The 22,776-nt window shown below is 41.4% G+C and overlaps 1 protein-coding gene across 2 annotated transcripts in view; it reads left to right on the top strand.

Annotated features, from left to right (window-relative positions):
* The window catches only part of LOC126184970 (regulator of G-protein signaling 7), a 278,200-nt gene that overhangs the window by 125,859 nt on the left and 129,565 nt on the right, over positions 1–22,776 (top strand). For both annotated transcript variants that reach the window (XM_049927666.1, XM_049927667.1), the window contains exon 3: positions 20,371–20,467. In XM_049927666.1, coding sequence (XP_049783623.1) covers positions 20,371–20,467 — 97 coding nt within the window. The remainder of the gene's footprint in view (positions 1–20,370; positions 20,468–22,776) is intronic.

The following is a 22,776-nucleotide window of genomic DNA, read 5'->3' as shown; positions in this document are numbered from 1 at the left end:
TTCTTGCTTCCCACTGTCGAAGCGCAATTCGGGGATGGCGATTGCATCTTTCAACACGATCAAGCACCTGTTCATAATGCACAGCCTGTGGCTGAGAGGTTACACGAGAATAACATCAGTGTAATGGACTGGCCTGCACAGAGTCCTGATGTGAATCCTATAGAACACCTTTGGGATATTTTGGAACGCCGAATTCGTGCCACGCCTCACCGACCGACATCGATACCTCTCCTCAGTGCAGCACTCCATGAAGAATGGGCTGGCATTCCCCAAGAAGCCTTCCAGCATCTGATAGAACGTATGCCTGCGAGAGTGGAAGCTTTTTTCAAGGCTAAGGGTGAGCCAACACCACATTGAATTCCAGCATTACCCATGGAGGGCGCCACGAACTTGTAAGTCATTTTCAGCCAGGTGTCCGGATACTTTTGATCACATAGTATAGTTCGGAATCTGTGGACTGAAATCGCAAGCTTATTTGAAACCTCAAATTCGCAAAATATGTATTGGAAATTTTAGGCATAGATTATAACATCAAAAAATAATTCGTTCGAGCGAAAAGGGTGGCGTATCTTATATGCTTAAAACTACTGTAGTTGACTCTTGAAGTTTTCCCGGCGTATCGAATATTCCACAAGATTTCGGGATTACAGCCGGATCTCGTCGACTTCTTTCCACGATATTTCGGCTGACAACCTTACAGCCATCTTCAGGCGAGTGTTTGACACTGGAGATTGCTAGTTTCCTTTATTGGGTTTCGATTCCCCCGTAAAGGGGGCGGGCTGGCAGCAGCTTATTACGCCGCTCTTCAGCCTACAGAATTTTTTAAAAAGATGAAGATAATAAAAAATAATAACAGTTGGCGATAAAATCGGTGACTTAAAGGTAAAAATGGAAGAGAATTCTGGAGCGTAAAACATAAAACACAGGGTCGATGAAGCTAATAAAACACACAGGAAGCAGAAAAACAATAGACAGACAATTAAAAAAAACACGGCGACAGTCTGGGTTCTGTTCGCAAGAGATATAAAAAGCACACCCAGCGACAGCATGATTTCTGTTCGCAACACTGTGGAAGGACACACAACACCGAACACTCACTTAAACACTGCGCTAAAAGTTGGCACAAATACGACATACCACACCCGAGAGCAGGTGGGGTAAACTGGTCAGATGACGGTAAAAAGGGGGGGGGGAAGGAGAGGAAAAGTGAAGGGGGAGGGGGGAAATGAGCCAATGGAAGAGGAGGATCCAGAAGAGGGGTGGGGGGTGCTGAGCAGATGGGCCAGGGATTGGGGAAGGCAGAGGAGGGGAGTACAAAAGGACTCGGGGGGGGGGGAGGGGGAGAGAAAGGAGATGATAGGCAGGGAGAAAACACGGGATGGAAGGGGGGAGGAAGAGGGAGCCCAGGGAAAGGACGGAGGAAAGGAGGGGGGGGTTGAGGATCAGAGTTGATAGGAAGGATAAATGGAGGGAGAGAGGACATCATCCGGGAGAGGGAGCTGATGGAAGCCACCTTGGGAAAGGAGATGTAGGGTGTAGAGATGGAGGGTAGGGGGGACACAACGGTGAAGATGTGGCAGGGGGCGGGGATGGGAGAGGAGAGGAGCAACCAGGGGGTGAGGGGGTTCAAGACGGCGGGAGGTGTAGAGGATGCGGATATGTTCGAGGAATAGGAGCAGATGGGGGAAAGGAATGAGATCAGATTGCTAGTGCAAGTCGCTGTATTTATACGTAAAAGTGCCGCAAGACGCGCATGCGCAAGTTACCATTGCATGCGCGCCACCTGTCGATTCCAAGGCCCTCTACAATATTACTGCATCTATGGAGCACAAACGAATGCGTGATACAAGTAAAACATGCATGCATTTTATTGTTTTGGACACGTCTGCGTGCATGTTTTACTTGTATCACGCATTCGTTTGTGCTCCATAGATGCAGTAATATTGTAGAGGGCCTTGGAATCGACAGGTGGCGCGCATGCAACGGTAACTTGCGCATGCGCGTCTTGCGGCACTTTTACGTATAAATAGAGCGACTTGCACTAGCAATCTCCAGTGTCAAACACTCGCTTGAAGATGGCTGTAAGGTTGTCAGCCGAAATATCGTGGAAAGAATTCGACGAGATCCGGCTGCAATCCCGAAACCTTGTGGACTATTGTAGTTGTTATTAGTTGTCTACAAATTATTGTTACTGCTTACTGGCGTTTAGTGCCAATAAGGTATGATTCTGTTAATATGAAGTGTTTCGCAAATGTGGTGTACAGTATGTACTTCCCCTTTTAAGTGCTTTGGTTTTCAGAGTATCTTATGGCTACACTTTATGTTTGCCTTCACTCGTGCGCTACATGACATTCATTGAAGGTTAATTGACGTACGTCTGGACAACTTGAAATAAATACAGTGAAACAGAGTGTTTATAATTTGCTTTTGAGGGTTACCACGAATGATCTCGAGTATGTAACAGAACGTTCCCCCGGTCATCTCATATATTTGTAAAACTCGTCTGATTTTTCAGATAACTGTGGACAGAGTGTATAGTACTCGCCACGTTCTTTACGAGACAGAAAGCTCGCATTTTAATAGCAGAAGCCGCTATGCAGTACTCGTATCCAGGCACAGAGGCGTCGTAGTATCCACCCTACCCTAAGAGATTAAAATATAAACTACTTCATACACAGAATAGATTCTAACTAACCTCCTTGGCCCTGCCAAAAACTGACGAAGGACATCGGACGCACTACGACCACGCTGTCGGCCGATGTTATCGGGCGCACTCTGGCGACGGTGTCAGATGACCGTTGTCGGTGTCACTGTGAACGCAGCCTAAACTATGGCATCGGTCCAAACTGAACCTGACAGTCGCTATTGATATTTAAGTTCATTTCGTTGCTGGATTCAAGAATTCCGTCATACGGGATTTGAAACAAGCGTTGCAGAAGCTCGATTGTCCGTAGAAAAAAGTAGTTACGAAATTCATGAACCTATACAACCTGTTGAAATGCAGAATAGAGTTAACTTTTTTTAAGACAATAATAGGTGCTATAATAGTCGACACTGAATATCGATTCAAAGCACTCAGCGAATATTTTGAACGATTCGGTTTTATTTACGATATTACTTATTTGAAATCTTTATCCAAAGAGGACCTTCTCAAGCATTGTAATGATTTAGGTACAATACCTCGAGAAGCGGAAAATAGCGACATACAACGTTTCGAACTGTATGAGGAATTCCATAGTACTCAATCAAAGACGGAAAACAACTTATTCAGTACATTTTTGAGTGAGAGATGATGTAATACCACGAGGAACTATATTGGCCAGTATACAGGAGATATTTGATGATGCGTTACCTCTGACTGGAGGAAAGTAATTTCAGAAGAGTAAGAAAGAGAAATCATTAGCTTTTTCACACCAAACTATGTGGTTCATTAGGGACTTAAGAGATAATCCTCTCTTCTTAGGTTTCTCGCAGCTGTGTGATGCTGTCACTGCCAAAATAATGAATTGCCTCACCAAATTGGACAGTATGTTACTTGTGGCCAATCACACCCTGATTATGGCGTATAAAGTCATTCCCCATAATGACATCAAAATCCCACGCTTCTTTCATTAACGCTTCAATGTCAAACTCGTATGATCACCCATCATTGTCTGATTTGACAAAACATGTTCCTGCAGGTTTTATTAGTTCAGACCTAAACCACCAATATAACACTGAGGCGGCTTTAAGGCCTCTTTATCACCAGAGGATAAAAATGCTCCAGTCGATCAAAGTTCACAATTTTCTCCCTTACATTTTCCCAATAAAATCACACTTGCCACCTCTTGCAACCTGAGAAAATTAACTGGGTTAACAGTTCTTTCTGGGGGTGGGAAATGGTAGCTGCACCTGCCCCCTGTACGTTTTCCTGATTAGATTGCCCATTCCCCTGTAAGTCTGAGAGCCACCCCAGCCATGGTTTACTTTTCCCGATGATCAAGGAAAGTTTATGCTTATGACCAACGTGATATGTTGGTCTCTTGTGACAGGTATTGGGTTAATTTGGTAATACTCTGAAGCATTTCCTGGTGAACAGGTGCCACATTTTCTGGTGTGCGGGCACATTTTGAAATGTTTTTTGACTTGTTCAAAACAGATCCTCCCCGACACCATTTTCGGACAAAGCATTGCATGGCTCCCTTTTCTGCCACTTTGAAACTATTAAACTTCTCATCAAACAGCTGACCACACTGTTTCCATGGCTGTGTTGTCACATAACAGTTCACAACAAACACCCACTGCTCCACTGTGAATATAATCGTCCCCATTGCACATATCCACTCTCACTGACACAGCCCACACTATGCTCTGAACTGGTGTGGATCACATGGTGGGCGTACATGTGGTGTGTGCATATGGTGTAGTTGTACACATACATTCACCTCCAGTCATATCCACTCGTCTGGGCCACTTTTATCTACCCCAAACTGTACAATTGTTTTGATTTTGTTGGCAGCTTTCTTGCTGGGAGCGCATCAGAGGCATAGTTAAAAAAAAATTAGTTAGTAACAATAGTACATTCAAAGCAAAGATGATAAAAAATGTCTGCAGAGGACACAGTTCTCTGATCATCCGTACTGCTAGCTCAAATAGACATTTGTCAGCAGATTGGCGATATGAGACAAAAGGCAAAGGCTAGCGGTACTCCCATTAGTTGTGACATGTAGAGATGGTGGCATGGTGCACTGAAGCGTAATGGGGTGTAGGACCCATGAGTTCTGGATGTGTGGCGGAGCAGCGACTGCGATGGTGAGGCAATGAGTTGATGCCTGGACTATAATGGGCAGCTGAGGAGAAACTGTAGGACAGCAGTGTGAAGACCCACTGTTGGCTGGGACATGGCATGGGCCATAGGCAGCACCCCACGTGGTTGGTGCTCGTGCCCAGCATGCATGGGTATGCCTTATGATTGACACCAGTGGATTGCACCTGGTGGCACAGTCAAAGTCCACACACTACAGTCCTGGCTAACATAAGGCAGCTGCAGCTGCAGGGCTGCATAAAAAATAGTGGCTCTTCACTGCAAACAAACACACTCATGTCGACACCCAGCCATGAAAATATAATTATGTCTGAATTCAACTGGTGGGCTCTATCTTGCTTTTTTAATATCAGCTGTGCTGGATGGAAGCAGGTCAGACCAGGGAGTTGACATCCAGGATGGGTAGTCTTTCAATAATAATAAAATAATTGGCAAAACATGTTGTCCGATTTATTATCTGTTGGTGGATACATTGGCATGCCTGCGGGAGACACCAGACATTTGGAGGGGCTGTTATGGCCAAAGTGTGGAATACATCATAGGGCTGAGGATAGGTCAGGAGCAAGTAGCAGAGAAGGAGACATGTCTCGACCAGCGCTCTGCTACTCGTGTCCGTGCTTCCATTGGTTGAGGGTTGCATTTGACTTTCCCTAAGGCATCTCTCAGCAACCCTTAAGATGTGAGCTATGCTCAACCTAGTATCACATGCTAGAATGGTTCACGGCCCATTAAGAGTGGTCTTCCAACAAGCAGCAGGCTTAACCAAAGAAACAAATTTTAAAAAATTAATAAATTGTCCTAATTCGCTATAAATGGGTGGCTTCCTGCACATCAAATTCTAAGTAAGTCAGACCACCCTCTCAGGACTCAGTCCGGGATTGAGTAGCAATCATTTCAGACAGTGTGTGCCACAGATCACATTTCATTCACTCAGAATGAGTATTATTTATTTTTGTTGCAATCAGTATGCATTATGCCATTTTAAACTTTTTCACTAACTGTGTTCTTATAAGGGAATTGCAGCTAGGTGCCTTCATGAAAGGCTAGATGTCGGGCCATGGTATCATTACAGCGCAGAAATGCTATCACACATATGTATGAAAAGGCCACATGCAGAATCACTGTTTGAGAGGGTCTTTGTGTTTGGTTTCTATTTGAGCTAGGAACATGGGCTAAAAGGTTTTTGGTTTAGCCCAGACAAGCGGCCATTTGTACAGCCATTAGAACATCTGTCTTACTGTAACTGTGTTACAGTATATTAAGCAAGGTTTGAATGTCAAACAGGAGCTGGCGCCTAAGCAAATTGTACAAAGTGGTTAATTCCTTTTGCAAAAGATTTTAATTAGACTGAAATTAATGCTCAACTAATGGCAGCATTTGTATGTACACCGTTCGTAGTTTACAAGCAAAAAAACAGTAACCGTCGTTTGAATTTTACATGCAAAAACAGTCACATTTAAATAACTCTGGACTCTAGTGAGACTGATGGTTCAGATGTGGTCCACTGGTGTATCGGATCGTGGTCTAAGATAAGTTTTAACCATCTGAAAAAATCTTGCTTCATGTGGATTTGGCGTGGAAAAAACACGTATTTCTCGGACGATTTTGAAGTGCACAATCTTTATACCGTAATCTTGTACGAATCGATTCAAAATTTGCACGAAGGTAAATAAATGGGTGAAATTAAAACAATTTTTTTATGCAATGGTCTTTATCCGTTGTCGAGATATTGTGGTTTAAAATCGAGCTAAATGTAGCATGTAAAATTCGTTCTTACTTCAACTGAATGCGCGGAAGCGGTTTAAACTGAAACATAATCATTCTTACGAAAAATTGAAAACTCGTTTTCAAAAATCTAGCTTCATTCGGATTTTACGCTAAAAAACCTTTTTGGTAAGTTCTTTTACCGCGCTACCTCTATGTTTCAGACTTACGCAAATAGGTTCAGATTTTGGAAGAAGGTAAAAAAAATACATGTAATTAATTGGTCGTTCTGTTATTTTGGGAAAACTTAGTCCGGTGCCAGGATAAAACCGTCTAAAGTTGCACATAATATGCACTTAAAATGCGGTTTTGCGCGAATCGTATGTGTCGACACTGTTTAAAGTGACACACATGATAACAAAAAATATAGATTCTTACGGTAATTATAAGAAGCATTTACAAAAATCTTTCATCGGTCAGGTATTATATGCGAAAAAGCATGCGTTTGCATATGAAACTGTGCTTCGTGGAAATCGTAGCATTTTAAGCGCTGCATTTGGATACTTTTTTTTTAAAACGAATATTGCAGTTGATTTTTGTTTCCTTGTTTATACGTTGAAGATTTTATTCATCAGTGGCTTAAAATCATGGAAAAATCTTTGCATGCGCAAAATAATGAATGTAACAAACGAGAATTATGCCCAGCCTTGCACAAAATGATCTAGGCCTATTATTTGACACTTAAAGCTTTATCGATGACCACGCAGTTGATTAAAGTAACTCGAAAATTAATGTGTAAGCAACTGTCAGAATATAGGTCACCTGATTTCCAACAAATTGAAAATCTTTTACTGCGTTATCTTAAAAAATTACTATGCTATTTTGTAGAAATTTATTCACGGACTGAACATGATTGATTGTGCCGGCCGCTGTGGCCGAGCGCTTCTAGGCGCTTCAGTCCGAACCGCACGACTGCTACGGTCGCAGGTTCGTATCCTGCCTCGGGCATGGATATGTGTGATGTCCTCAGGTTAGCTAGGTTTAAGTAGTTCTAAGTTCTAGGTGACTCATCAGATATTAAGACTCGTAGTGCTCAGAGCCATTTTTAGAACATGATTGAGTTCCCCAATTTTGGTATAGGACTGAAAAGTTGATAATATTTCGTCGTGCATTCATTGTTTCGCAGTAGTTCTGCTTATGTCAACCAATCATACCTATACTTAATTCAGATTAAATTATTCACCTGAGTTTTCTAGCTGCGGCTTCTTAATTTTCAATTTTTACTATTGAAGACTTTGAATAAACAATGACAAGAATTTGAAGATAAGCGATAACAACTAGAAGTATGCTTTTCAACAGTTTAGTGTTTGACAAACAGCCTGTTGCCTTTGTTCCGGGTTCTTGGGCCAACATTCTTCTGACGATTTTTCTGACGTTTCGCCAGCACGAGTGGCTGAAAGTTTCGCCCTCCATTGCTTGTGGTGAACTGGAGCCAAGCTTGCGGCCGCGGACTATATGTACCTGGTGCGCCAGTGTTCAAGGGCTTCTCTGCGGTCATTTCCGGAGTAATAATCCTCTTGCTACCTGCAACTTTTTTTCGCTGCAGCACGGGAAGCCAGAATCCATTTACCTTGAGGCTCTCTTCTTTCTTGTTGTTTCTGTGTTTCTACAGCTTCTTTGAACAAGCAGGTGTGACAGTTCTTCTCTACAGCCAGAACTTAAGTGTCGGCGAATTTTACTAAGTGGTCGGTCTCAGAAAGCACGTGCTCTGCCACGGGTGAGTTCTCCGCCTGCCCCAACCTGCAATGTCGCTTATGTTCTGTGACGTTGGTGTTTATTGATCGTCCAGTCATTCCAACATAAACTTTTCAGCATGGTATGCGGCATATTCGCGACATTGCAAGCGGGTCCCTTTTCTCCTTTGCCGATCCTAGACACTCTATGATCTTCTTTGTCAATTTGTAAATAGTCTTTACGCCGTGTTTGCGCAATATACGGCCAATTCTGTCCGTCACTTTGGGAAAGTGTGTCAGAAAGGCTGTACCCGAAATTTCTTTTTCGGATGTGTCACTTTGCCGAGTGTCAGACTTGTAATATAACTTGTAGAGTACCAATTGGTCCTCAGAACACTTTCTAGGTGTTGCATTTCCCGTCTGAGGTGCTGCGGATCACATATTCGTATTGCTTGCGTTACGAGCGTATTAATCATACCTCTTTTGTGGCTCGGGCGGTGATTCAGTTTGTGCAGCTATCAGTCCATGTGTGTCTGTTTTCGATACATGTTGTGTACCAGGTTTCCATCATTCCTCGTGACCAGCACATCTAGAAATGGTAGTTTTTCGTCCTTTTCTAGTTCCATGTAAATTTTATGTTGGCATGGAGTCTGTTCAAGTGTCTTAGGAGGTCACCAAGCTGTTATTCATCATGACTCCACATAACGTAGGTAACATTGATGTATCTGTACCACACCTTAGATTTACAAGGTGCCAAGTCCAGTGCCTGTGCTTCAAAATGTTCCATGAACAAGTTGACCACCATTGGACTAAGAGGACTACCCACGGGAACACCTTCCAGCTGTTCGTAGAAGCTGCCATTCCACGTGAAATAGCTCTTGGTGATACATGCATCAGATAGCTTGGTAATGTCTTGTGGGAAAATGGAACCAATGTGCCCCAGAAAAATTTGTGGTAAGGTCTTATGGGACCAAACAGCTGACGTCATCGGTCCCTAAGCATACACAGCTTAATGTAACTTAAACTAACTTACGCTAAGGACAACACATACCCATGCCCGAGAGAGGTCTCGAACCTCCGACGGGTATGAGCGGCGCGGACTGTGACAAGGCGCCTAAGACCGAGCAGCTAACCTGCGCGGCTGTGTTCCAGAGAATCGCAGAGTGGCACTTCGTTAACAAAGAAACAACATCAAAGCTGACCAGAATGTTGTTTGGTGCAAGTTTTAGTTTTTTCAGCTTCTCAATAAAATGTCCTGAGTCCTTTATGTATATGCCGGTCTCCCCCACTTGTGGCTGGAGCAGAGAATCCAAGTGTTTTGGCAGTTTATACATCGGTGAGCCAGGAGCGCTAACAATCGGTGTTAGTGGAACGTTATTCCTAAGGATCTTTGGTAATCCACACAGCCGAGGTGGAAGGGCTTCTGTGTTGCTCAGGTTCCTGCGTATGTCAGTTGGCAGAGACGACGCCTTGATTAACCGATTTGTATTCCATGTGATACACTGCGTTGGATCTGCACTTAGTTTTCGGTACGTTGATGGATCTACTAGGTGATTTGTCGGGTACAGTCTGTCTGCCACACATTCCCAGAGTGACGGACAGAATCGGCCATATATTGCGCAAACAGGGCATAAGGACTACTTAAAAATTGACAAAGAAGATCATAGAGTATGTCAGACCGGCAAAGGAGAAAAGGGATCCGCTTTGCAATGTGGGGAATATACCACATGCCATGCACATGCGGAAAAATTTATGTTGGAATGAGTGGACGATCGGTCGACACCAGGGTCACAGAACATAAGCGACATTGCAAGTTGGGGCTGGTGGAGAAATCAGCCGTGGCAGAGCACGCACTGTGAGACCGACCACTTAGTAAAATTCGCCGACACGGATGTTCTGGCTGTAGAGAAGAGCTATCACACCTGCTTGTTCAAAGAAGCTATAGAAGTACAGTAACATGAGAATAGCTTCAAACAGAAAGAAGAAAGCCTCAAGGTAGACGGATCCTGGCTTCCCGTGCTGCAGCAAACGACGGTTGCAGGTAGCAAGAGGAGAACCGCATCGGAAATGACTGCGGATAAGCCCTTGGATTTTGGCACACCAGGTACATATTGTCTGCGGACGCAAGCTTGGCTCCAATTCACCACCATCAATGGAGGGTGAAAGTTCAACAATGCCAGCCACTCCTGCTGGCAAAATGTCAGAAAAATCATCAGATGAATGTCTGCCCAAGAACCCGAAACATAAGCAAACAGGCAGTTTTTCAACAAGTGGCCACATAAGCCTTAACAAATTTGCAGTGTACTTTTAGTCAGACGAATCATTCAGCTTGCGATTAGTAAGCATTTAAGTAAGTTTGTCGATGTAAAACGGTCATATTGTAATTTTATCAAAAATGGTTCAAATGGCTCTGAGCACTATGGGACTCAACTGCTGTGATCATAAGTCCCCTAGAACTTAGAACTACTTAAACCTACCTAACCTAAGGACATCACACACATCCATGCCCGAGGCAGGATTCGAACCTGCGACTGTAGCGGTCGCGCGGTTCCGGACTGTAGCGCCTAGAACCGCTTGGCCACTCTGGACGGCTGTAATTTTATCTACATAATATAAACTATGCACATACATTATCATCATAAACTTCGCACAATATTTTATATTTTGTTTGCTATCCTATTTTTTATGTTTACTGTTATTTCGTGTGCTGTATTAAATATTTATGGTTATTTTTCATATGTTTGTATATGCAGTCTCATATGTGTATGGATAAAATGTATGTAACTATAACACAAAAATAAAAATGAAACAATAAAATAATTTAAAACTTTTAAAAAAATTGTATTTCTTTATACATCCTGTACATTGTGATTACGTACATAGTTTGTACAAACGATATAGGATAAGCCAGTTTTGACATAGAACATACAGGTTTATAAATATTGTGATTTAGAAAACAGCGGTCAATACATATTGAATACTGGTAACCTATAAAACAAAAAGATGCTTGAAAGAATAGTATATTAAGAATCATTTTGTGATCAATTGCACTATATTTTCTTGGTGCTTCAAAAACTCAGAAACAGAAGAGAAGCAGTGGTCAAACAAGCACTCTTTTAGTTTAACTTTAAATTTATGTAACTTTTGTAACTGGTTCAGAAAGGATGGCATGTAATTATATAACCTAATGCTAATATGATACACTCCTCCCCTACAAATGTTTGTATTTTCTGAATTGACATGCAGGTAATGCTTCTGTCTCGTATCATGAGAGTGGAAATCACAATTATGCTTGAAGATATTTCCTCCTTTTAATATGCTTACTTGTATGAAGATAAGTACTTCATCAATATGTAAACAATATATAAACAAGGAATGAGCAGTATACTGAGACTCTTAAATAATGGTCCACATGAGTCTGTATTTAGTATGTGGTATATTCTAACAATCTTTTTTGGTAGCCTGTATGTTTTTCTGCTACGCATGGAGTTCCCCCAAAAAAATAATTCCAGACATCAGTAGTGAATGGATACTGCCATGGCACATTGAGACCACTGATGCCTAACTTGTAGTTTGTGAGAGGATTCTTACGGCATATGTAAATGTATTTAACGTAGATATGTATAACTAAAAATGTAGTTACATTCACAGATGAGAAAGCTTTTCTGTCAATGTTAATAACTGTTGTTTCCAGGTGGAGTTTCTGTGAAGTGTGAAAACTGACTGTCACATTTTTTTTCAGAATTTATTATTAGCGTATTTGTTCTGAACCATTGTGTTAAATCTTGTATTGTATCTGCAGCTGTTTTTTGTAGGCTGTCTTCATCACATTACTTAGTAAGAATATCTGTGTCATCTGTGGAAAGTACTGCTGTCCCTTTAGTTAATTTTTCTGCTACATCATTAACGTAAAGAATGAAAAGAATGGACTCAAGGACTGACTCTTGAGGGACTCCATAGCTAATTTTTTGTGCATTACTATAAAAATTTGAAATTTTGTGCATTTTTATATCTTTATATTTTATTTTCGTGATGTGTTGACGATCTTGCAGGTAAGAGTGGATCCACCTGTTTGGCACACCTTGTATTCCATAATTTCGTAGCTTCTGCAATAGGATGTCATGATCAGTTACATCAAAAGCTTCACTAAGGTCAAGGAATATGCCAGAAACATGTTGCTCATTATCTACTGCAGTTAGAATTTCATCTAGGAAGATAAAAATAGCTGACTCTGTTGATCTGCCAGTTCTGAATCCATGTTGTGAATCATGTATTATCATTTCTTTATTTAGGAAGGCTGCTAGTCTCCTAAGAAACAGTTTTTCAACAATTTTGCCAAAGCCTGCCAACACTGATACAGGCCTGTAGTTTGCAGCCTCATATTTGTCTCCTTTCTTGTACACTGGTGTTACTTTTGCTGTTTTTAGATTTGTCGGGAATATACCACTCATGGATGATGAGTTTAAAATATCTATTAATGTTTGTATGACAAATACTGCACTTGCTTTGATGATAATATCTGGTATTTCAGCAGCACCTGCTGAATGTTTATTGGGTAATCTTTCTATAATCATAAATAATTCCTTAGGTTTTATCAGAGACAGAAAGAGAGTTCGTAATCTTTCTATAATCATAAATAATTCCTTAGGTTTTATCAGAGACAGAAAGAGTTCTTCAATAAATATTTGAATCTAAATGTAGTGTATTGCTGTCTGTTTGTGGGCTGTAATGATTAGTTATGTAATGATTAGTTATCAGGTGTTGTGTTATATTTGAAGAGTAACTGTTAAATTTATTAGCCACTTCAAATAGTCTTATTCCTGGAATTTTCTCTCCGTTTGTCATTTTCCATCTTTGCTTTTGATATAACTTGTCTAAGAATTCTTTTATGTTCTTTAAAATAATTAATAAAACAGGATTTATAGTTTTATTCAAGTCTTCATATAATTTTCTTTTATTCTTGCACAATATTTTTATTCCTGTTGGGATTCATTTATTTAGATTGTGTGGAATTTATTACTGATTTTTATTTAGGAACAGCTATTTAAAAGAAAATGTTTGAATGTGGCCATAAATTTATCAAACTTGTCATCTGTGTTGTTTGAGCTGTAAACATCATTTCAGTTTGCTCTTCTCAAGAGAGAGCTAAAGTAATCTATATTTTCATCATTGAATTTTCTGACATTAGCTTTAGCTTTTTAAGAATTTATGTCTCCTGGAATAACTATTGTTGTTATTTGTGCTTACTGATCACTAAAACTAGTGTTTATAATTTGTGTCTTGTAGGTATGTTTATCTGTACTTAGAAAAACCTGATCAATGTGTGTTGCAAAAGTACTAGTTATACCAGTTGGGTTAGTTATAGTTGGTTTCAAGTTAAAGGACTTCACTAGAACTTTAATTTCATCTTTAAATTTATTGGGTTTGGAGAAATCAACATTGAAATCTCCTTACATGAAATTTTTTTCTTGATTGTGTTAACATTCTCTAACAGCCCTTCCATATTATTATACAAAACTTTTTATCCATAGTTCAGTTTGGTCGCAGCTTTCTACTTGTGGTTCCTGGGAACGGGAAATGATCGGTCTCATTCCCGCAACGGCACATCGGTCGGTCTCGTTCCAGGGGCCCTATTCTGTATAATTCATACTGATTGGTGTAGTAGGTTAGTCTCGGTAGTGACGTCATTTTCGGTTCCTTATCGATATATCCTATTCAGTAAGCTTCTGAGACTTGTTACGGAACAGTCCTCCCTCCGATTTTACGACCGAGGGTTTTGGATATCGGTCTGGCCCTGTCGATCGGTGAGCTGTGTTTTATGTACACCTATAATTTGTTGTTTTAAATATATTTAGCGGTTTTAGCTTTGGATTTAGTGATTGTGTTACTAAAGAATCACCAGAGGACGCATCTGGTTGGAAAGTAAGTTTGTAATAGACTATTTGCCTTTGTTAGAAATATGGTTAGGTTAGATTGTTACTGTGAATGATTAATCCAAAACACATTTTCGGTCAATATTCTCTCAAAATACGTGATCTTTGTATGCAAATAAGAGTTTAAACATCATTAAATATCAAGACATCGGCTCTGCTTACGTATATTACATAACTGTGAACTGCGTTACTAGTGGCTTTGTGTACTTTTTCCCACAAATGGGTTAGTTATTAATTATCGAAACGTGTTTACAACTTTCAAGTAACAATGGAAAGCAATTATGTGAAGCCTGATATTGGAAACCTTCCAAACTATCACACATTTATGACTTACGCAGCGCCGTTTGGCAACGAAGTCAGCCTACATTACTCTACACAATACTACAAGAATTGAGCATAACCTGTCTGTTGTTTGGCGTGGCCAAGTACACTCCTGGAAATTGAAATAAGAACACCGTGAATTCATTGTCCCAGGAAGGGGAAACTTTATTGACACATTCCTGGGGTCAGATACATCACATGATCACACTGACAGAACCACAGGCACATAGACACAGGCAACAGAGCATGCACAATGTCGGCACTAGTACAGTGTATATCCACCTTTCGCAGCAATGCAGGCTGCTACTCTCCCATGGAGACGATCGTAGAGATGCTGGATGTAGTCCTGTGGAACGGCTTGCCATGCCATTTCCACCTGGCGCCTCAGCTGGACCAGCGTTCGTGCTGGACGTGCAGACCGTGTGAGACGACGCTTCATCCAGTCCCAAACATGCTCAATGGGGGACAGATCCGGAGATCTTGCTGGCCAGGGTAGTTGACTTACACCTTCTAGAGCACGTTGGGTGGCACGGGATACATGCGGACGTGCATTGTCCTGTTGGAACAGCAAGTTCCCTTGCCGGTCTAGGAATGGTAGAACGATGGGTTCGATGACGGTTTGGATGTACCGTGCACTATTCAGTGTCCCCTCGACGATCACCAGTGGTGTACGGCCAGTGTAGGAGATCGCTCCCCACACCATGATGCCGGGTGTTGGCCCTGTGTGCCTCGGTCGTATGCAGTCCTGATTGTGGCGCTCACCTGCACGGCGCCAAACACGCATACGACCATCATTGGCACCAAGGCAGAAGCGACTCTCATCGCTGAAGACGACACGTCTCCATTCGTCCCTCCATTCACGCCTGTCGCGACACCACTGGAGGCGGACTGCACGATGTTGGGGCGTGAGCGGAAGACGGCCTAACGGTGTGCGGGACCGTAGCCCAGCTTCATGGAGACGGTTGCGAATGGTCCTCGCCGATACCCCAGGAGCAACAGTGTCCCTAATTTGCTGGGAAGTGGCGGTGCGGTCCCCTACGGCACTGCGTAGGATCCTACGGTCTTGGCGTGCATCCGTGCGCCGCTGCGGTCCGGTCCCAGGTCGACGGGCACGTGCACCTTCCGCCGACCACTGGCGACAACATCGATGTACTGTGGAGACCTCACGCCCCACGTGTTGAGCAATTCGGCGGTACGTCCACCAGGCCTCCCGCATGCCCACTATACGCCCTCGCTCAAAGTCCGTCAACTGCACATACGGTTCACGTCCACGCTGTCGCGGCATGCTACCAGTGTTAAAGACTGCGATGGAGCTCTGTATGCCACGGCAAACTGGCTGACACTGACGGCGGCGGTGCACAAATGCTGCGCAGCTAGCGCCATTCGACGGCCAACACCGCGGTTCCTGGTGTGTCCGCTGTGCCGTGCGTGTGATCATTGCTTGTACAGCCCTCTTGCAGTGTCCGGAGCAAGTATGGTGGGTCTGACACACCGGTGTCAATGTGTTCTTTTTTCCATTTCCAGGAGTGTAGTTAGCGCGCGGGAATGCAACACGTTCTGAGACATTGTAAATTAAGATTTTTCTGCAATATTCGTTATTACTTACATGTAAGAGCGCACTTCGTCAGTAATGATTTCTGTGTGTTTAAAATACGAAATATGAAATTGCTGTGAGTGAAACAACCGACACTGACTTTAGTATTTTTTCTTGTCAGAAATAATTCACCATTTTTTCCGAATATGTAGCGATTTCCGAGTATGCGGTTAGATAGGAATCTAAGAGCACAACTTAAATAACTGGGAATGTAACTAGGAGCAGTCATCTTCATAATCTTGCTTGTCACGAGTATTTATCTGCGATCGAATCCTCATTCACAGTGGACAGAGATGAAAGATCTCCACTGTAATATTTTTAGACTGTAGCACTATATACGAAACATTTTCATTCATGAGATTCATGTTATAAACTTAGACGAACTGCAGGCGCTCTCGAAAATGCGTTTTTTCTTTCAGTTTTGTTTCTAAGACCCAAATCGTTGAGGCATCATATAGGGAATTGGGCTACTTAATCATTTGGATCTCTAGGAGCGTGTTATAACCACATTCTGTTTGTCTTCTTATTCTTTGAAACTCTCAGAATCAATTTTTCGGGTGGTTTTTAGATGTATTAGTACAGTATGGTACTACACACTATTCCTAAATCATTTTCCGAAACGTAAAATCCAAAACACGAAGTCAGTGTGAATGAGAATAAGATGACATAATGCAGCATTTACGACAATTTGCAGAATAGAGTCAAATACGCTATCGTTATTATGCATGCATGGAAACATGCAGTCAGAGAAACTGTAAAATTTTTTATGCATTTCAGCTGAGAATAATGGAAATGGATATACTGCGCCTGATACTATTAAGGAGGAGGCAAGGGCGATGAAGGCGGGCACGTCAGCTCGATGGAATGCGGCGTCATGCGTTATGGCAACGTAAACGCAATTTTCGGTTCTTGAAAGAATAGCGCGCCTGTGTCGTCTGCTAGACGCTTTGTGTTCGTGGCACTGTGCGCTTGCAGTGCGCATGCGTGGATCTGTGGCCGCGTGCTTTTGATTGGCTTGCGCGACACGAACCGACAACAGCGCTTCGGTTCTCTAGACCAGAACGGTATCGCTGCCGCAATGCATACTGAATAACGCAGGGACTCTAATTCGATTACTAGACCGTTCGGTGCTATTGAGTACCGAAACGATCGGCACAATGGCGGAAAGATACACAATAGGCACCCAGCCTTGGTCCCGTACCCCTCGGTCTCGGTCTCCCTCGGCTGGACTCGCCCTTCTTCGCATGGCCACTCGTCGCAGTTCCACTGCCGACTGCTCCTAGTTAGTTCAGTCGAGTTGTTTGTTTCGTTCGCTACGCACGCCTATTCTAGATCTGTTTCAAACCTTTTTTGAATTATGGGCTTTGGTTCTTTTCGTATTCTACTCAGTGTCCATGACCGGCGTTTAAAATGTATTTGATAACTACGTAAATTATATAAAAATTACGTGGTATGTAATACATACATCTTTTCAGGTAACAAAAGGGCATATCAGCTTACTTCAGTATCTTCATTATTCCGATAAACAGCAGAAGACATACTTATAAAACAACAAGTCTTTTTTTTTTCTTTTTTTTTTTTTTTTTTATTATTACGCATGCGATGGAAGTCGGCACGACACATACGAGTGGCCATTTTCCGTCCTTTTTTTTTTTTATCCAAAGTAAAACAGCATGATCATTGTTATGGAAGGCAGACTGACTTACAACCGAATGAAGCCCGTGCTCCATAGTCGAGTGTCTGTTGTCACTTTTTGTGTAAAGAATACCGTAACTTCTACAATATTATTTCAGTGGTACTGGGTGGCGCAGGAAAAATCGGCCCCGAGTGCTAGACTGCTCATTGTCGCCCACAAATCGTCATCTATTGTTTCTAAGTTGTTGTTTGCATTAGCTTATTTGTTATTTCTTCACTGCCTATTTATTACATGTTTATCTATTCTGCTCGTAGTGGTCAACAAATCGTGCGTAACTGGCGAGCAGTCTGTACTCAGGTCCGGTTTTTCTTGCGCCACCTTATATTATTTCAGCCATATAACGCTACAGTTGGCTAAACAAGAGGTTTTGCAGAATCACGAAAATTACTTCTACAAGTGTGTGATAATTGTGTAATGAATAAAAACTCAGTACTCCAGAGGGGATGCGCCTTCCATCTTCAGTCACCCATCCTGCTAATTTTCAATTTTTCGTAAGAACCAGATACCATGCACAAATAACGGTTAACGAGTAAAAATAAACGGTTCCCCAAAAAGAGCAATCACCAGTGAACTAGTTCCCAAGGATGAACGAGTTTGTCCGCAGCTCGTGGTCGTGCCGTAGCGTTCTCGCTTCCCGCGCCCGGGTTCGATTCCCGGCGGGGTCAGGGATTTTCTCTGCCTCGTGATGAGTGGGTGTTGTGTGATGTCCGTAGGTTAGTTAGGTTTAAGTAGTTCTAAGTTCTAGGGGACTGATGACCATAGCTGTTAAGTCCCATAGTGCTCAGAGCCATTTGAACCTTTTTTTTTTTTTTTTGAACGAGTTTGCCCATCTCTACTACATATACAGATGATAACTGTATTTTGATTTGGCAGTTCTACTATTGACAGTTTCACATCTCTTTCTGTGGATAAGCTGTCAGACTTGGTTATATTTTTGAACTCTATATTTTCTCAGACATATATGCAGCTACCACCATGCCTGAATAGTTTTCTACAAAATGTGCCTGCTAATTTGAGCAGATATAGGTGTGTTACATCTAACATGTCTCTGTTCAACAAGTGGTCAGTGAAACATGAAACAAAAATATCACTTAAATCGTTTAACAAGATTTCTATTTCATTCAGCGTGTTGGAAAGTGACTGAATATTCTGGTGGAGCAATTTGAAGTTTGAACTAGGGATTTTATTGAGTCTTGCTTGAGCACTTACCTCTTTTTTCATCTATAATTGTAAGATGAAAAAAAAATTCTTCGTTTCGAGAGGTGGGTGATTACTTCTTGTTATCCGTTTAGCTAGCATCTTGGTCCTGCATTTTTTGTGCTGTGGTGCTTCTAATTACACTGGAGAGCCAAAGAAACTGGTACACCTGCCTAGTATCGTGTAGGGCCCCTTCGAGCACGCAGAAGTGCCGCAACACGACGTGGTATGTACTCCACTTACGTCTGAAGTGGTGCTGGAGGGAATTGACACAATGAATCCTGCAGGGCTGTCCATAAATCCGTAAGAGTACAAGGGGGTGGTGATCTCTTCTGAGCAGCACGTTGGAAGGCATCCCAGATATGCTCAATAATGTTCATATCTGGGGAGTTTGGTGGCCAGCGGAAGTGTTTACACTCCGAAGAATGTTCCTGGAGCCACTCTGTAGCAATTCTGGATGTGTGGGGTGTCGCATTGTCCTGCTGGAATTGCCCAAGTCCGTCGGAATGCACAGTCAGGGTTGGCACAAGTTCTGGAAAGCAGGGAGTATCACGGAATTTCAAATGTATCAGGGAAATTTGGAAAAAAAGCTGGAAAAATACATTACTGGCCATTAAAATTGCTACACCACGAAGATGACGTGCTACAGACGCGAAATTTAACCGACAGGAAGAAGATGCTGTGGTATGCAAATGATTAACTTTTCAGAGCATTCACACAAGGCTGGAGCCGGTGGCGACATCTACAACGAGCAGACATGAGGAAAGTTTCCAACCGATTTCTCATACACAAACAGCAGTTGACCGGCGTTACCTGGTGAAACGTTGTTGTGAGGCCTCGTGTAAGGAGGAGAAATATGTACCATCACGTTTCCGACTTTGATAAAGGTCGGATTGTAGCCTATCGCGTTTGCGGTTTATCTTATTGCGACATTGCTGTTCGCGTTGGTCGAGATCCAATGACTGTTAGCAGAATACGGAATCAGTGGGTTCAGGAGGGTAATACGAAATGCCGTGCTGGATCCCAACGGCCTCGTATCACTATCAGTTGAGATGACATACATCTTATCTGCATGACTGTGACTCATGAATGAGTGGATTTCCATGCTAGTCCCTGTCTTTTACATCCCCAACTCTGCCCAGGACATATCTGCTTTTTTGTCATTTATATATGTTTATATGTGAAATTATATGAAACAAAGCATTTGTGTGTGAGGCACAGAATGTTTTTTCTTTCTTTTTTTGAACAAAACTGCTTCATAAATCTTAAAAAGCTATTATATATGTTCCATATAGATATGTTTTCTGTCCACACCTTGTCAGATAGTGTTGCCCTCCAAGAAACCAACTTTTCATTTAAAAATTGTAAAACACAACATTTCTTTCCAGATGGAGCAGATTGTTGAAAAAATGCAGGATGAAACAACTGGAGTACCTGTCAAAACAGTCAAAAGTTTCATGTCTAAAATACCATCCGTGTTCACAGGTATGTTTTGAGCATATCACTCGTAAACTTATTACCTGAAAATTAATCTCATGATTACAGAGCTTAAACAAATGGTAACTTTTGTCATTACTGCTGATGACTGTGTGATTGCTTACTCACTGTGTTTAAAACAAACTTTTGTCTATTATGTCTGCATTTTATCTCTTTCCTAACCCTGAGTTTTTTATGACTTCCTTCACCATTCTATCACATATTCATTGGTACCATTTTTAGTCGGCACCTGAATCATATTTATTCTAATGGAAATCGATCTCCTTGCAGCTGTGTTTTTATTTTATTTCAATGTTTATCTCATAATTCTACTATCAATTTCACTACAGTGTTTTATTGTCCTCAAGTACCTGTGCAATACAAAGCACACATGTGTTCATCCACAGTACATTTGTCATGTAACTACAGCTAATGGTCAAGTCTCTTTCAATTAAGATAAACACAATTAAACAGAAATCTAAGAAGCTTTCTTATGAGAGAAAGATAATTACATCAGGCAACAAAATAAAAACTATATGGAATATAGTGAAGACAGAGACAGGTGGAGCCAAAGAGGAAGAGGAACAGATCGCTCTAAAAATAAACGAGACATTGGTAACAAATGCATCTAGTGTTGCAAACCTCATAAACAAGTACCTTGTTCCTGTTACTGACAGCTTGGGGTTATCAGGTTCGGTATACAGTGCAATGGAGTATCTGTCACCAGTCTTTACAAATCACTTCAGTAAAATGGAAATGACACTCATGTCTCCCAAAGGAGTAGCATCCATCATAAAATCCTTAAAATATAAGTATTTTAATGGTTGTGATAACATATCAATGAAGTTAATCAAAGAGTGCTCATGTGAGTTGCGTTTATCTTAAGTTACTTATGTAATCAATCTCTTATGAATGGAATGTTTCTAGACAGGCTAAAATATGCTGAAGTTAATCATTTTTGTAGGAAGGGGGATAAAGAGGTACCATCAAACTATTGACCAATTTCACTTTTGCTGGCTTTTTCAGAGATATGTGAGAAAGTTGTGTTCAGATGTTTTCTTAAGCATCTGATGGCAAATAATATATCGTCCAAATATCAGTTTGGGTTTCTGAAGGGTTCCAATATAGAGAAAGCTATTTACATTTACAGTAAGTATTTACTTAATTCATTAGGTAACATGCTGCTGGTATTTTTTGTGACCTGTCAAAAGCCTTTGACTGTGTGAATCACAGAATTTTCTTAAGTAAATTAGAATATATTGGTGTCACCGGCAGTGCTGCAAAACGGTTCGAGTCTTACCTAACTAACAGGAAACACAGGGTGTTGTTGCGAAATACCTGTGCAGTAAGCAGTCAGCCACATCTCACTGGGAATTAATTATGTGTGGTGTTCCTCTAGAGATTTCCTTCCAGAATGTGTATAACATATGAAGACATGCAGATTGAAGAGGCTGACAGTGTTAAATTTGTGGGATTACAACTCAATAATAAATTCAGTTGGGAAGGGCATACCACTGAATTGCTGAAACGCATAAACAAGTCTGTATTTGAAGTAAGAACAGTGTCAGATGTAGAAGATATAACTATAAAAAAGTTACCCTCTTTGTTTACTTTCTGGAGTCACTCATCAAACCAAGCAAAAGTTTTTAGCATGCAAAAGCATATAATAAGACTCATTTGTGGTGTAAATTCTAGAACATCATGTAGAAACCTGTTCAAGGAACTTTGTATTCTAACCACTGCTTCTCAGTATATGTATTCCTTAATGAAATCTGTAGCAAGTAATACACCTCAGTTTCCAACTAATAGCTCAATACATAGTATCAAAATAGGAATAGGAACAATCTACATAAACACCTGAAATCACTTACTTTTGTCCAAAAAGGGGTCCAGTATTCGGGAACACACATTTCCAATAAATTGCCAGCAACAATTAAAAACTAATTTCTCGAATCATATTTTTGTGCTCCTTACATGCAATGTGTGTTGGTGGCAGCAGAATCATTTTATAGTTAGCTACAATTACCAGTTCTCTAAATTTTCTCAACAGTGTTACTAGAAAAGAACGTCGCCTTCCCTCCAAAGATTCCCATTAAAGTTCCTGAAGTGTTTCAGTAACACTTATGTGTGTTTTGAACCTACTGGTAACAAATCTAGCAGCCCATCTCTGAATTGCTTTGATGTCTTCCTTCAAACCAACTTGTTACAGATACCAAACACTCAATCAGTACTCAAGACTAGGTCATGCCAGCATCCTATATGCTGTCTCCTTTACAGGTGAACCACTCTTTCCTAAAATTCTCCCAATTAGCCTAAGT

Source organism: Schistocerca cancellata, chromosome 4 (genome assembly GCF_023864275.1).
Source record: "Schistocerca cancellata isolate TAMUIC-IGC-003103 chromosome 4, iqSchCanc2.1, whole genome shotgun sequence".
Classification (NCBI taxonomy): Eukaryota; Metazoa; Arthropoda; class Insecta; order Orthoptera; family Acrididae; genus Schistocerca; species Schistocerca cancellata.
The sequence above is the reverse complement of the archived record's forward strand: the minus strand, read 5'-3'. Positions and strand labels throughout refer to the sequence as shown.